The sequence below is a fragment of the Poromitra crassiceps genome, assembly GCF_964638095.1.
Source record: "Poromitra crassiceps genome assembly, contig: HAP1_SCAFFOLD_865, whole genome shotgun sequence".
In the NCBI taxonomy this organism is placed as follows: Eukaryota; Metazoa; Chordata; class Actinopteri; order Beryciformes; family Melamphaidae; genus Poromitra; species Poromitra crassiceps.
This window is the reverse complement of record NW_028151544.1, coordinates 27,763-42,368: the sequence shown is the minus strand read 5'-3', so window position 1 is coordinate 42,368 and position 14,606 is coordinate 27,763. Positions and strand designations below refer to the sequence as shown.

The 14,606-nt window shown below is 48.3% G+C and overlaps 1 protein-coding gene across 1 annotated transcript in view; it reads right to left on the bottom strand.

The window, feature by feature from the left end:
* The window catches only part of LOC310771603 (uncharacterized protein), a gene marked incomplete at its 3' end in the record, with an annotated part of 39,187 nt that overhangs the window by 8,701 nt on the left and 15,880 nt on the right, over positions 1-14,606 (bottom strand). The window contains exons 9-10 of the mRNA XM_083664181.1: positions 9,692-9,881; positions 2,169-2,365 (exon numbers count right to left, since the gene is read on the bottom strand). Coding sequence (XP_083520307.1) covers positions 2,169-2,365; positions 9,692-9,881 — 387 coding nt within the window. The remainder of the gene's footprint in view (positions 1-2,168; positions 2,366-9,691; positions 9,882-14,606) is intronic.

Sequence of the window (14,606 nt, the reverse complement as noted above, 5' to 3'; positions counted from 1 at the left end):
ACTTCTTGCCTTCTTTCAGGGGCAAGCATGTGTTGGTGCGCACGGACAACACCTCGGCGGTATTCCACGTCAACCGGTACGGGGGGACCAGGTCTCTGGCCTCCTTGAGGGAAGCCCAGAGCCTGTGGATATGGGCCCATCCGCGATTGGCCTCCCTGAGAGCGATGCACCTCCCAGGCAGTGCGAACTCGGTGGCGGACTACCTGTCACGCCAGAAGCTGCCTCCGGGCGAATGGAGGTTGCACCCTCAGGTGGTACAGCGGGTTTGGGATCGGTACGGAGAGGCCCGGGTGGATCTGTTCGCCTCAGAGTCCACAACTCACTGTCCGCGGTGGTTCTCCCTAGCGGAGACCAGCGCCCCACTGGGGATAGACGCTCTCGCCAACGCTTGGCCGAGCGGTCTGCTGTATGCGTTCCCTCCGATCCCCCTGATAGGGCTCACGCTTCACAGGGTGAGGTCGTCGGGTCACAGGGTTCTCCTGGTGGCCCCCAAGTGGCCAGCCAGGCTGTGGTTCCCGGCACTCCTCGGGCTGTTGGACGGGGAACCATGGCAGCTCCCAGCGAGGGTGGACCTCCTGTCCCAGCTGGACGGGGAGGTTTGGCATCCGTGTCCGGCCCACCTGCAGCTCTGGGTGTGGCCGTTGAAGGGGACCGGGCGCTCCTGACGGGCCTCGGACCCTCGGTATGCGAGACGTTGCGTAATGCGAGGGCCCCTTCCACCAGGGCGGTATATGGCAACTGTTGGGCTGCATTCTCCTCGTGGTGCAGGGACGGGGCATTGGACCCGGTCTCCTGCCCTGTACAGGAGATCCTGCGGTATTTGCAGGAGCTGTTTGATGCAGGCCGGGCTGCCTCGACCTTGAAGGTGCACGTGGCAGCCATCTCCCTCAGTCACGCCTATGTGGAGGACGTGCCAGTGGGGCGGCACTATTGGGTGACGCAGTTCCTGCGGGGTGCCAGGAGGCTGCGGCCCCCCAGAGAACACCGGGCGGCAGTGTGGGACCTGCCGCTGGTCCTGCGGGCCCTGAGCGGGCCACCCTTTGAGCCCATGGCGGGGATGGCCTTAAGGGCTATGTCAATAAAAACTGCTTTTCTGCTGGTAGTTACGACGGCCAAGCGGGTGGGGGAGCTCCACGCTTTTTCCATTATACCGACATGCCTTCGGTGGAAGGCGGATGGCTCGGGGGTGACTCTATGGCCGAATGTGGCGTTCCTGCCCAAGGTATTGTCCCCGACACACATTAACCAGGCCATAGAGCTGGAGGCGTACCATCCTTCCCCGGCTGGCTCTCAGCCAGGGGAGAGCGACACTTCGCTATGTCCCGTCCGGGCGGTACGGCTTTATATCGAGGCGACGCAGACCATCAGACGCTCAGAGCAGCTTTTTGTCTGCTACGGCGGGAAGAACAGGGGACAGGCTCTGTCCAAACAGAGGCTGTCCCACTGGATTGTGGACGCAATTAAGCAAGGCTATGACGTTGCAGGGAAGCCTGCGCCCTCTAACATTGTGTGTCATTCGACCAGGAGTGTGGCCACGTCCTGGGCGGCGATGAGGGGAGTGTCCCTGGCGGAGATCTGTGCGGCGGCTTCATGGACAGCACCCTGCACATTCTCCAGATTCTACCGCATCAACGTGGCCTCAGGGTCCACGCTGGCGGCGGCAGTCCTGCCATTGGCGGAGATGGACCAGTAGGTGAGTCGGTTCCTCGTGACGCCGCAGGTATAAGTCATCCACAGTTAAACTGCCACTGGCAGTCAGGAAGGAATGAAACAGAATGTAACTTACGGAGGTAACTATGGTTCTGTGAATTCCTGGATGACTGCCAGTCATGCCGGTCACTCGGAACCTTCGGTGCGAGAAGATTCTGAGATGACCTATGGTGGGTCACGGCGCACCTTTATAGACACGCAGGTGCCCCACGTCACGTACGTGACTACGTTGGTATAAAAACACTCGTCTGTCGCGGAGCGCGAGATCATTATTCACAGTTAAACTGCCACTGGCAGTCATCCAGGAATTCACAGAACCATAGTTACCTCCGTAACTTACGTTAGATAACTTTCTTAATTTTTAGAAATCCATCTATCTTTCTATCTTTCTTTCTTTCTTATTCTTAGTACTTATTAGGATTTTGCTTATATTATTGTAGTACTGGAGGTGTACTCACTGGTTTCCTGGATGCTGCTTCAATCTGTCTGACCTCATGTTCATCATTGACCTCTCCACTCCCTCCCTCTGTGAGGTAATGCTCTGTGTACATCTCATTCAGAAGTGTTGGGTTTCCTGCTTTAGCAATGCCCTCAAACAAACACTGAAACCTATCCTTCAGACTGGATTTGTGTTCTTGTTGTGGATGTTGAGTTTCTGAAAGAACAAAGAACATCAGTGAGCAGATGTTTTGGTGAACATGAGAAATGTGAACATTTCCTGGTAAATGTGTATCTCCACTCTGACATCTCTTCAGCTCATCAGTGGTGAGTGGACAAACAAGTCCTGATTGTGTGCAGCTCAGTGTGAAAGACAACTGGTGTGGTGCTGTTTCGTTTCCCAGTGTGCACCACTATGTTCAGCATATTACACTCATATTAACAAATTAATAATTTTACCAGATTATCCAGAGGGATTCTGCTTATTTACTTTTAAATCTTGTTTGGCAAATGTATAGATTTTCAGCAGAGTTTGGACATGGTCATGGCTTCTATCATTTTAAACTATAGCCACTATAAACTGTAAAGTTCCAACATGAAGGAGGGCTAAACTCAGTTTCTTTATCTTGTGTTCTTGTTGGAATGGATTTGGCATGTTCCAAACCGATGATGACTCAAATACATTCAGAAAAAATGTAAACAGGTCTTAACACGTTGAGTGCCATAGCCGAGATATCTCGTCTTACATAATCCAACGGTTGAGTGCCATAGACGAGCTATCTCGTCTTACATCTTTTTCAGTGGTTTCCACTAGCTGGCGCCCTTGGGCAATATGTGAATGTGGATCCGACCTCTCCCGCTGCCCCGGAAGTACTCTAACAAAGATTTCTATATAAGGAAGGCGGGCTCTTTGATCAGCGTGGGTAGTAGGTAAGTTTGAGCGAGAAAGACAGAGACAGAATTACATAGCGATTTATATATAGAGAATTTCAGCAATTTAGCAATTTAGAGTCAGATTTAGAGCGAGTTGGTTAGCGTAGTTGATTTAGTTTGTTAGTTGTTAGTACAGTAGTAGTGTTTAGTATAGTCTTTATAGTAGACTTAGTTTAGATACTTAGTTAGCGGGTAGTTACAGTTAGTGTTCATTGTAGTTAGCTTAGCACATTTAGCGTTAGCGTCAGTTCATTTTAGTATTTAGCCTTTATTCTAGTTCAGTTTATTCTAGTTCAGTTTGATCGAGTTGGTAGCCGGTAGATTAGCCTTATTTCAGTTCAGTTTGATCTAGTCGTAGCAGTAGTTGTTTTATTTCAGTTTAGTTGGGAGCGGGTGGCGTGTTTGTGCCATGCCGGCCAAACGCAAGCGGTCTTCGGCGGCTGCACGCAAGCGATCGGCCGATCAGAGATCACTGCTTGATTTCTTTTCCGTCCGAAACGAGCTTGTGCCGGAGACCGATTCCGAGGTCTCGGATGATGAACGGGGTGAGCCTCTGCATGTCGCGGCTGCGGCTGCAGGGCTCACGACTGAGTCCGAGTCGAGTGACCTCCAGTCTTCTCCAGACGCGGAGGATTCTGAGGAGGAGTGGGCCCCGTCGAGGAGCGAAGCTCCAGAGAGCAGTGGTAAGACGATGTTTGAGATGACTTGTGTAACTTGTGGAAATGTAATTACTATGACTATACTAGGGTTGTAGCGGTACTAAATTTCTGTTTCGGTGCCGGTACCAATTTGTATTTCGATACTTTCGATACTTTTCGATACTTTTTGTAAAAAAAAAAGTGAAACTGTCCAATGTCAAGATTTGGCTTTATTTTAAGAGTTTGGGAACAATTACACCAATAAATTGGTGTGGCATTTAAATGCTGAACAAAACAAACCTCTTGAGCAGTGAGAATACCGGTAAGTAAAATAAAGTAATGCCAGTGAAAATAAAATGACCATAAAACACTAGCCTATAGCAGCAAAAACTCAGAGAAACACCAATAACAACAATAAATAAATAATTGGTGGCATTTAAATTCTGTCTAACTTTTACTTGTCAAATAAGTACACACTCAGTAACATAACACAAATCTTTTGAACAGTGGGAAATGGGAATAAGTAAAATAAATAAAATAAATAATAATATAATAAAACACTATAGCAGCAGAAACTCAAATCTTTTTTTCTTCAACAAGCAGCATGGCTTCATATTCCCATTCTGTCCCCCAGCCTACTCAGTCTAAACCCTAGTTCTCCTATGGGTGGTAGACAGACTCACTGTTTGGCTGACTCTCAGTTTACTCACTCAGTCCCTCCCATCCCAATGTCTTCTTCAGGTTCCTAGCCAAGAAAACGAGGGTGTCAACATGTTCCTCGGTCAGTCTAGATCTTGTTGGACTGCAGATATTCCCAGAAGTACTGAAAACACGTTCAGATGCACAGCTTGATGCTGGAATACAGAGATATTGTCTAGCAAACTGAGCTAAGATGGGCAGGTCTGTCTGGTGTTGCTTCCACCATGCCAGGGGATCCTCTGCAGGGCTGATGTCTCTAAATTGTTTATACTCAGTAATCTCAACTTCCAGTTTAGCACTTCTTGTCATGGGTGGGGCATTCAGGCAGTATTACTCACAGTTTACATCTAACGTTATGTAGGCTACTTTCACGCATACTTCAGTCAGGGTTATCGACAGTCCATATTATTGCCTCTGCACGTTTCCCGACGCTACAGTGAGCGCTCGTTAACTAACGTTACTGCGGAGTCCGCTGTTAGTACAGCAGAGTCCGCTGTAACGTTAGTACAGCGGAGTCCGCTGTAACGTTAGTTAACGTTAGTTAACGAGCGCATTTTCTCACTGTAGCGTCGGGAAACGTGCAGAGGCAATAATATGGACTGTCGATAACCCTGACTGAAGTATGCGTGAAAGTAGCCTACATAACGTTAGATGTAAACTGTGAAAGGGCACAGCTGCTGCTACTAACTGGGCTGGGAGAGGCTTTGTGTTTAGCCATAGCCTACTTTGCTAGTTTGCTTTTAACTCATTGAGTGCCAGCCACTTTTGGAGAACGGACGCTCCCAGTGCCAGAGTTTCAGAGCGTTTTCAGTGATTTCTCGAGGCCCACAGAATATTGTGTGATATTACTCTGTAAACACTGAACACACACAAAGAACGATGAGACTCTATTCTATCATCTGCAAAAAAAAGTTTATTGATCCCATTTTCCGTTCTTTAGTTATGAGCCGGAGAAGATAGCTTGATTCATCGAAAAACAGTATTTTTTTCCTAGAAGCTGAGATAATTGGCCTTTTGTGAAATTAAACATTTCAAGCACATCACTGACTCTGAAGCTAATCTTTTCTAATGTAGTCACACCTCAAAAATAATTTCCTTCAATAAAACAGTTTAGGCCAGGGAATTTTGTTTGGCAGAATAATAGTTTTAGCTGCAACCATATATATATGGTTATTTTAGCTGGCCCCTGCGTGCGTTGCTGGTTGCAGCTTCTTGCTGCTGGTGGGCATCGGATATTCTGGCTTGCGTTTGCCAACCCTGTCCTGCTGCCTGGGTCTGTCTGGGTGTTGTGTGGCTGTGTGCTGCTCTCCCCCCCCCCCCCCCCCCCCCCCGCCCCGCCTCGCCTCGCCTCAACTGCACACTCCTCCCTGTATGGGAGGTGGCTCTCTGCTGAGTTTGCTCTGACTGCACTGTGAAGGGTGCGCGGCGACATCCAGCTTTTTCCGCGTGTGTTTGTCACCGGCTACTACTGTATGCTTCCAGTTGAGAATAATAACGATGATCATGCGAATGGGCTGTCGCAGCAGTGGAGGACCTCAATTGTGGGAGCAGATTGGCTGCTGCCTGTTGCAGGCACATCTAACGTTAAAACGCTTCATGCATATCGATGCATACGGATGCGATGCGATTTCAGTTTCCTCAATGACTTATTCTCTGTTTTTCTCTGCCTTTCTGTTAACCTGGAGAGCACTGTCGCCACCTAAGGGTTCTGTAAAATAGGTTATAGACCTCCAATAGCTATAATATTTGTACAGGAGAGGCAGAAGGCTTTGATCGACGCCCCACCGTCAAAAAACGCAATTGACGAACATGTCCGTCCTTGGCACTCTACGTTAGTATTTGAAATGACGAACATGTCCGTCCATGGCATTCAATGAGTTAATGTGCGCGGGTCTGCTCAGTGCTCAGCTGCTTTTTTTCCTCAAACTCTTTTCCTCACCGCTTGACATGTGGATATGACGTCACTCACTCCAGCGCATTTCTTAAAGAGACAGGCTCATATTGACCATTATCAGTCATAGCAGCGGTCGGAAAAGTACCGGGTCTTTTTAAATCTTAGTATAGAACCTGTTCTACAGCAATAGTACCGCGGTTCGGGGGTAGTACCGGTAGTACCTACATCCCTAGACTATACAAAAGCCAGCAGTCAGTCAATTCATTTTACTTTATTTCAGACTCTGAACAGTCTGAAGATGAGCCTGAGGCAGCCAGCTGTAGCGGTACTGGTGCTACAGCCTCTGGTGCCAGGAAAATGGGTAAGAGCACACTTCAGAATCAGGTTTATTTTCACATCACAGGTTCCAGCCAGCATTCAGTACCACACATATAAAAAACACTATTTTATGGTAATTATGTATTTCTATAATTTGCAGATTGTGGCAGTGGAGCTGGAAGTGGGAAACGGCCTGCAGGTCCAGGCTGGAGTGACGTTGACTGGGAGCCAACCCACATCCCCTTCACAGCAGAACCGGGTCCTCATAGTGGTGGTGCTGCTGAACCAGTTGACTTCTTCCAGCTCTTCCTGGACGATGAGCTGCTCCAGGCTATTGTAGTCCAAACTAACTTGTATGCACACCAGTGCATCAGTCAGGTCAGTGAGGCTCTGCCACATTCAAGGCTTGGAAGGTGGAAGGACACTACAGTGGCAGAACTCAAGAGCTTCTTGGGACTATACTTCCTCACTGGGATCGTCCAGAAGCCTAAACTGGCCATGTACTGGTCCACAAATGAACTGACTGCTACCCCCCACTTCAACAAAACCATGTCTCGCAACCGCTTTCAACTGCTAACAAGATTCCTCCATTTCAGTAACAATTTTGATGTTGATGGTGCAGACAAGTTGTTCAAGGTCCGGCCAGTTTTGAACGACCTGTTAGAAAAGTTCAGAGACATGTTCACACCGAGTCAAAACATCAGTATTGATGAGGGGATGCTCCTGTGGCGTGGGCGGTTGGCCTTCAAAGTGTACAACCCACAGAAACCCATAAAGTATGGGATAAAGTCCTACATCCTCTGTGACTCCCAGACAGGTTACTGCTACAACATGAAGCCGTACTGTGGTGAGCGGTCCACCCTAGGCGAGACGGTGGAGTTCCTCCTCGGGGACTTGGCAGGGCAGGGGTACCATTTGTACATGGACAACTACTACAACTCTGTTGGAATGTGTGCACAGCTGCTGGAGTGTCAGACACATGTCTGTGGCACTCTGAGGAAGAACAGGGGCGAGCCACCTGCTACCATGGTCACCAACCACACCGTGAAGCTGGGGGAAACGGTCATGCGCCACAATGGTGGCACCATGGTTCTGGCCTGGCGAGATAAAAGAATCGTGAAAATGGTTTCCACGCTGCACGACGACACGATGGAGACGGTGCAGGTCAGGCAGAAAGGCAGCAGAGAGAGGGTCGCACACACAAAACCCAAGTGTGTGGTAGACTACAACAAGTACATGAATGGGGTCGACAGATTGGATCAGAACATTGCGTACTATCCGTTTGCCAGGAAGACATCCAGGTGGCCCTTCAAATTTGTCATGTACATGTTTCAGATCTCTTTTTATAACGCCTTTGTTCTGTACAAAGCTAAACACCCAGCTAAACGCCAGAGAAAGTGTGAAACATTGCTGGATTTCATCCTGAGTGTTGTCGGTGCATGGACCAGAACTGTGGTGGGGGGTGGCGGGGAGGAGGTGGGGGCTGGCGGGGAGGAGGTGGGGGGTGGCGGGGAGGAGGTGGGGGCTGGCGGGGAGGAGGTGGGGGGTGGCGGGGAGGAGGTGGGGGCGGGGGGCAGTGACCAACCTGCAACCATGCCCCGGCGACCATACCTGGACCCTCAATGCAGGCTGGAGGTCAATCTAGCGGGCCATGTAATGGTCCTCATACCAGCCACACCCAAAAAAGATGCCCCAACGAGGAGGTGTAGCATGTGTGCAAAGAAAAATCTTAGAAGAGAGACACGCTACATGTGTGTCAAATGTGGGGTCTCATTACACAGGGGTAGCTGCTATGAGGAGTACCACTCAGACAAGAACCTTGCTCAGCGGCGCTGGCGCTGAGTAGGCATGGGTCGTAAAAAAAAAAAACCTGCCAGGGATTGTTTTTGCTCTTTGTTTGATTGTTTGCTAGCTAGCAGGAATACATAAAAAGTACCTGCCGATTTTCATGTAACTTTGTGGATGGGTGTAACATGGGCCAAGGAAGTACCCATTACATTTTGGAGCAGTTCTGGATTCGGTGTACGAGCCCAAACCGGTTTGATCACTAACCGAAAAAACCTATATAAAAAAAAAAAACTATAAAAAAAAAAAAAAGCTGAGTGACCTGTGGTCTGCTCTTGTTTTGTATTTATTTTGACATTTATTTATTTTATTATTTGTATTATTCCTCCATTATTGAAAACAACTATTGTTCAGATGTCTGATGTCTCACTGATGCCAAAAATAAATGGTTAAAGTGACTGTTCTGGCTGTTTGATTGAATTTCACAAAACTGCATTTTTCTCAGCTTTCCTTCTCAGAGGCCAAAACCATGCTGTATTCAACGGCTAATATCTACATAACTACTAACTCTACAAACTAACTCTTTTAGACAGAGAAAGCACACATTCTATTAGTTCTTTTTAGATGATTGGTGTTCACGAAGTCTTAACAGAAAAGAATCCTCGGCTCTTGTAAAATGAGCCAGAATCGTCAAAAACCCCCCTGGCACAACTTACCTACAGGATTGAAAAAACGGCTGGCACTCAATGTGTTAAGAAGTCAAATGAGATCAAAATGAGCAAAACTCAAATATAATGTTCAACTGTGGCTTGACGGCATCTTCCAGCTACAGCTTGCACACCTGATTCAAATGAATTAGATGAGGTGCCCCAAATGGTAAATGGACTGCATTTATATAGCGCTTTTATCCAAAGCGCTTTACAATGTGCCTACATTCACCCATTCACACACCGAGGGTGGCCAGTTACCTCACAGGTTGCTGGCACAGCCATCGGGAGCAATTTGGGGTTCAGTGTCTTGCCCAAGGACACTTCGACATGCGGACTGGAGGAGCCGGGGATCGAACCACCAACCTTCCGATTAGTGGACGACCCGCTCTACCGCCTGAGCCACAGCCGCCCCAAATGATTTGTTCCTATATTGTTTTGCCAATTCTTTCAATTATAGGTGGCATCATTGTGTTGAAAACTAAGCAAAACTCTAATAGACATAAATCAGCCATTGTCCACCACCTCCCCTCTCTCTCCATGACATTAAAGCTGTTAAATACTCTTACTCCTCTGCAGCTCCTCCTGCTTCATTCTCCTCAGGAAGAGCAGAAAAGCCTCTGTGCTCCTCCTCTGCTCTTCCTCCACACCATGCAGCACCTCCTCCTCCTCACTCTGACTCTCTGAGCATTCTGCCTCATCTGGACCCAACCTTCTCAGCTCCATCTTCACAAAGGTGACGATGTTCTCCTCAAGCAGCTGGAACAGAATAATATACATATTAAACCTTCATACTAAAATTTGCAGACAAAATTACATCCATCTTGCAGAGACTGAAAGCCTGCACTGATCTAAAGAGTGCAGCATGGAGATTCAACATGATCTCACAAATAATTATGGAATAGAAATGTTGACCCACAGCACAAAGCCTTCTAGTTTCACAACAATGGCTCTAAAATAGTTGAATGTGAACATCAGTTTCTGCCTCAGTCCACAGCTACTTCCTGGTTACTGAGCCGGCTGTGACCACCCAGTTGCCCCAGTAGAGAGTTGTGGGAGCATCATCCTCGCCTCATCCCCGGCTCGGCCCCGCCCTCTAGTGGTCAAACAAACTTTATTTTTGAACAATTTTAAATGTGTTTTGGTGAAAGTAGAACGTCTGGGCTGTGGACCCACGTTACTATGTCATAATTCTTTGTGAGACTGTTGGGACATTATAATGACCAGAATGGTTTATATGCTACGTCCTGCAGAAAATTACAATCATGACACTGGTCAGATAACTTTCTTAATTTTTAGAAATCCATCTTATTTTTATCATTAGAATTTTACTTATATTATTGTAGTACTGGAGGTGTACCATTAGGGGGGGCTGCAGGGAAAGTGCTGTACTGACATATTTGGGTCAAACGTTTCTCTTGTCCATGAAATGACATCATCCTAAGATACAAAGGAAGAGCAGCTGATGTTGATGATACTGATTGAGGACGCCGACAGATGAACTGCATGGATCAAAACAGTCTGGTAGCTGAAGTGAAGCTACTGTTTCTTGAGGACAGTTGGTCGTGTGTGGACACACAGACCTGTGAAGCTATGTTTCTTGAGGACAGTTGGTCGTGTGTGGACACACAGACCTGTGAAGCTATGTTTCTTGAGGACAGCTGGTCGTGTGTGGACACACAGACCTGTGAAGCTATGTTTCTTGAGGACAGCTGGTCGTGTGTTGACGCACAGACCTGTGAAGCTATGTTTCTTGAGGACAGTTGGTCGTGTGTGGACGCACAGACCTGTGAAGCTATGTTTCTTGAGGACAGTTGGTCGTGTGTGGACGCACAGACCTGTGAAGCTATGTTTCTTGAGGACAGTTGGTCGTGTGTGGACACACAGACCTGTGAAGCTATGTTTCTTGAGGACAGCTGGTCGTGTGTGGACACACAGACCTGTGAAGCTATGTTTCTTGAGGACAGCTGGTCGTGTGTTGACACACAGACCTGTGAAGCTATGTTTCTTGAGGACAGCTGGTCGTGTGTGGACACACAGACCTGTGAAGCTATGTTTCTTGAGGACAGCTGGTCGTGTGTTGACACACAGACCTGTGAAGCTATGTTTCTTGAGGACAGCTGGTCGTGTGTGGACACACAGACCTGTGAAGCTATGTTTCTTGAGGACAGTTGGTCGTGTGTGGACACACAGACCTGTGAAGCTATGTTTCTTGAGGACAGCTGGTCGTGTGTGGACACACAGACCTGTGAAGCTATGTTTCTTGAGGACAGCTGGTCGTGTGTTGACGCACAGACCTGTGAAGCTATGTTTCTTGAGGACAGTTGGTCGTGTGTGGACGCACAGACCTGTGAAGCTATGTTTCTTGAGGACAGTTGGTCGTGTGTGGACGCACAGACCTGTGAAGCTATGTTTCTTGAGGACAGTTGGTCGTGTGTGGACACACAGACCTGTGAAGCTATGTTTCTTGAGGACAGCTGGTCGTGTGTGGACACACAGACCTGTGAAGCTATGTTTCTTGAGGACAGCTGGTCGTGTGTTGACACACAGACCTGTGAAGCTATGTTTCTTGAGGACAGCTGGTCGTGTGTGGACACACAGACCTGTGAAGCTATGTTTCTTGAGGACAGCTGGTCGTGTGTTGACACACAGACCTGTGAAGCTATGTTTCTTGAGGACAGCTGGTCGTGTGTGGACGCACAGACCTGTGAAGCTATGCTTCTTGAGGACAGCTGGTCGTGTGTGGACGCACAGACCTGTGAAGCTATGTTTCTTGAGGACAGCTGGTCGTGTGTGGACGCACAGACCTGTGAAGCTATGTTTCTTGAGGACAGCTGGTCGTGTCTTGACACACAGACCTGTGAAGCTATGTTTCTTGAGGACAGCTGGTCATGTGTGGACGCACAGACCTGTGAAGCTATGTTTCTTGAGGACATTTGGTCGTGTGTGGACGCACAGACCTGTGAAGCTATGTTTCTTGAGGACAGCTGGTCGTCTGTGGACGCACAGACCTGTGAAGCTATGTTTCTTGAGGACAGCTGGTCGTGTGTTGACACACAGACCTGTGAAGCTACTGTTTCTTGAGGACAGCTGGTCATGTGTGGACGCACAGACCTGTGAAGCTATGTTTCTTGAGGACAGTTGGTCGTGTGTGGACGCACAGACCTGTGAAGCTATGTTTCTTGAGGACAGTTGGTCGTGTGTGGACGCACAGACCTGTGAAGCTATGTTTCTTGAGGACAGCTGGTCGTGTGTGGACGCACAGACCTGTGAAGCTATGTTTCTTGAGGACAGCTGGTCGTGTGTTGACACACAGACCTGTGAAGCTATGTTTCTTGAGGACAGCTGGTCATGTGTGGACGCACAGACCTGTGAAGCTATGTTTCTTGAGGACAGTTGGTCGTGTGTGGACGCACAGACCTGTGAAGCTATGTTTCTTGAGGACAGCTGGTCGTGTGTGGACGCACAGACCTGTGAAGCTATGTTTCTTGAGGACAGCTGGTCGTGTGTTGACACACAGACCTGTGAAGCTATGTTTCTTGAGGACAGCTGGTCATGTGTGGACGCACAGACCTGTGAAGCTATGTTTCTTGAGGACAGTTGGTCGTGTGTGGACGCACAGACCTGTGAAGCTATGTTTCTTGAGGACAGCTGGTCGTGTGTGGACGCACAGACCTGTGAAGCTATGTTTCTTGAGGACAGTTGGTCGTGTGTGGACGCACAGACCTGTGAAGCTATGTTTCTTGAGGACAGCTGGTCGTGTGTGGACGCACAGACCTGTGAAGCTATGTTTCTTGAGGACAGCTGGTCGTGTGTTGACACACAGACCTGTGAAGCTATGTTTCTTGAGGACAGCTGGTCATGTGTGGACGCACAGACCTGTGAAGCTATGTTTCTTGAGGACAGTTGGTCGTGTGTGTGGACACACAGACCTGTGAAGCTATGTTTCTTGAGGACAGCTGGTCGTGTGTGGACGCACAGACCTGTGAAGCTATGTTTGTTGAGGACAGTTGGTCGTGTGTGGACGCACAGACCTGTGAAGCTATGTTTCTTGAGGACAGCTGGTCGTGTGTGGACGCACAGACCTGTGAAGTTATGTTTCTTGAGGACAGCTGGTCGTGTGTGGACGCACAGACCTGTGAAGCTATGTTTCTTGAGGACAGCTGGTCGTGTGTGGACGCACAGACCTGTAGAACTGATGATTAAGACTGTTTGGTAACTAACGTAGCGGTAGCATCCGCTATGTTAGTTACCAAACTAACATAGCAGACGCTATGGGAGTAGCAATCAACACCACGTGACATGATAGACTTGCACCTCCTCGAACTACAGTAATAGGATATTTGACCAACACGCAACACTATCAGATTTGGGGATTGTGGATTTCCTAAGCGTCCTTTGAATGAAGACCAGAACAAGCAACATCCAAAGTGGTCCAACTGAAACCGACGCCATGGAGCTGGGTATCACCAAGCCAACCATGCCCCAGTTCAGAGCGACGCCATGACGGATAGCGCAGAAGATCAAGAAGACCAGTGAATTAATGAACTGTAATCTTTACCCTGCTGCCTAAACAGAGATCACTTGCAAACACATAAGTGAGTAAGTTTCACTCTCACGTCAATACTCTAGAGATAGAGATTTCATCTTACATTAGGGCTAAAGGCTAATGGTAAGGGAGGACTTTGTTGGCTAAGCCTTAGTGATTGGGTTAGGCCAGCAGTTCTCAAAGTTTAGGCCGCGCCTCCACTGGGGGGCGTGAGACAACTTGAGAGGAGGCGCGGGCGTGAGTGGGAAAAATCTAAGAGAAGAAAATGCGCAACCAGAGACGGTAGGATATCAAATCTCTGGCGCTACTTGGCCATGCTGCACAATGGCTACGCAGCCTCCACCGCATGAATCAGCCGGGGGCGGAGCTCCTGCAGTCTGGCTGCCTGAGGCGAGTGAGGAGCTGTCAGAGGAGAAGCTCCAGGGAGGAGTAAATCATGATTTCTTGAAATGTGTGTTTCACAAATCAGATCGTGGCAGTTCTTTGTATGTACATCAAGCACATGTGCTCATGTTTTTGTATCTGTTGGGAAGCTATTTCGGATGAATCTTATGACATTTATGGGGCTGGGAAACTGTCTATCCGCGCTGGCCAGCCTGCAGCACACGATACAGGTTGAACGTGCAGAGAACGCAACATTTACAGGTACACAGATACACTGCACGTAGTCTCTTAAAACGGATGGTTTGCTGTCGCAATTTTCAAAAGCTTCCGACTGATGGAAAGGGAAACTCAGGGAAAGTAATGAGCGATGATAGGGTGATATCCTGGATGTCCCGCCTAAAGGCAGGTGATTGGAGAAATCCGAGCGGATGACTTGTTTGTATGCCTGAGTGGAACATACAACAATAATAGTAATAATGGCAATAATAATTGGTTGAAAGGGGGGGGGCACAGCTGTCTATATGTTCTCTCAGGGGAGGCTCACTCTCCCA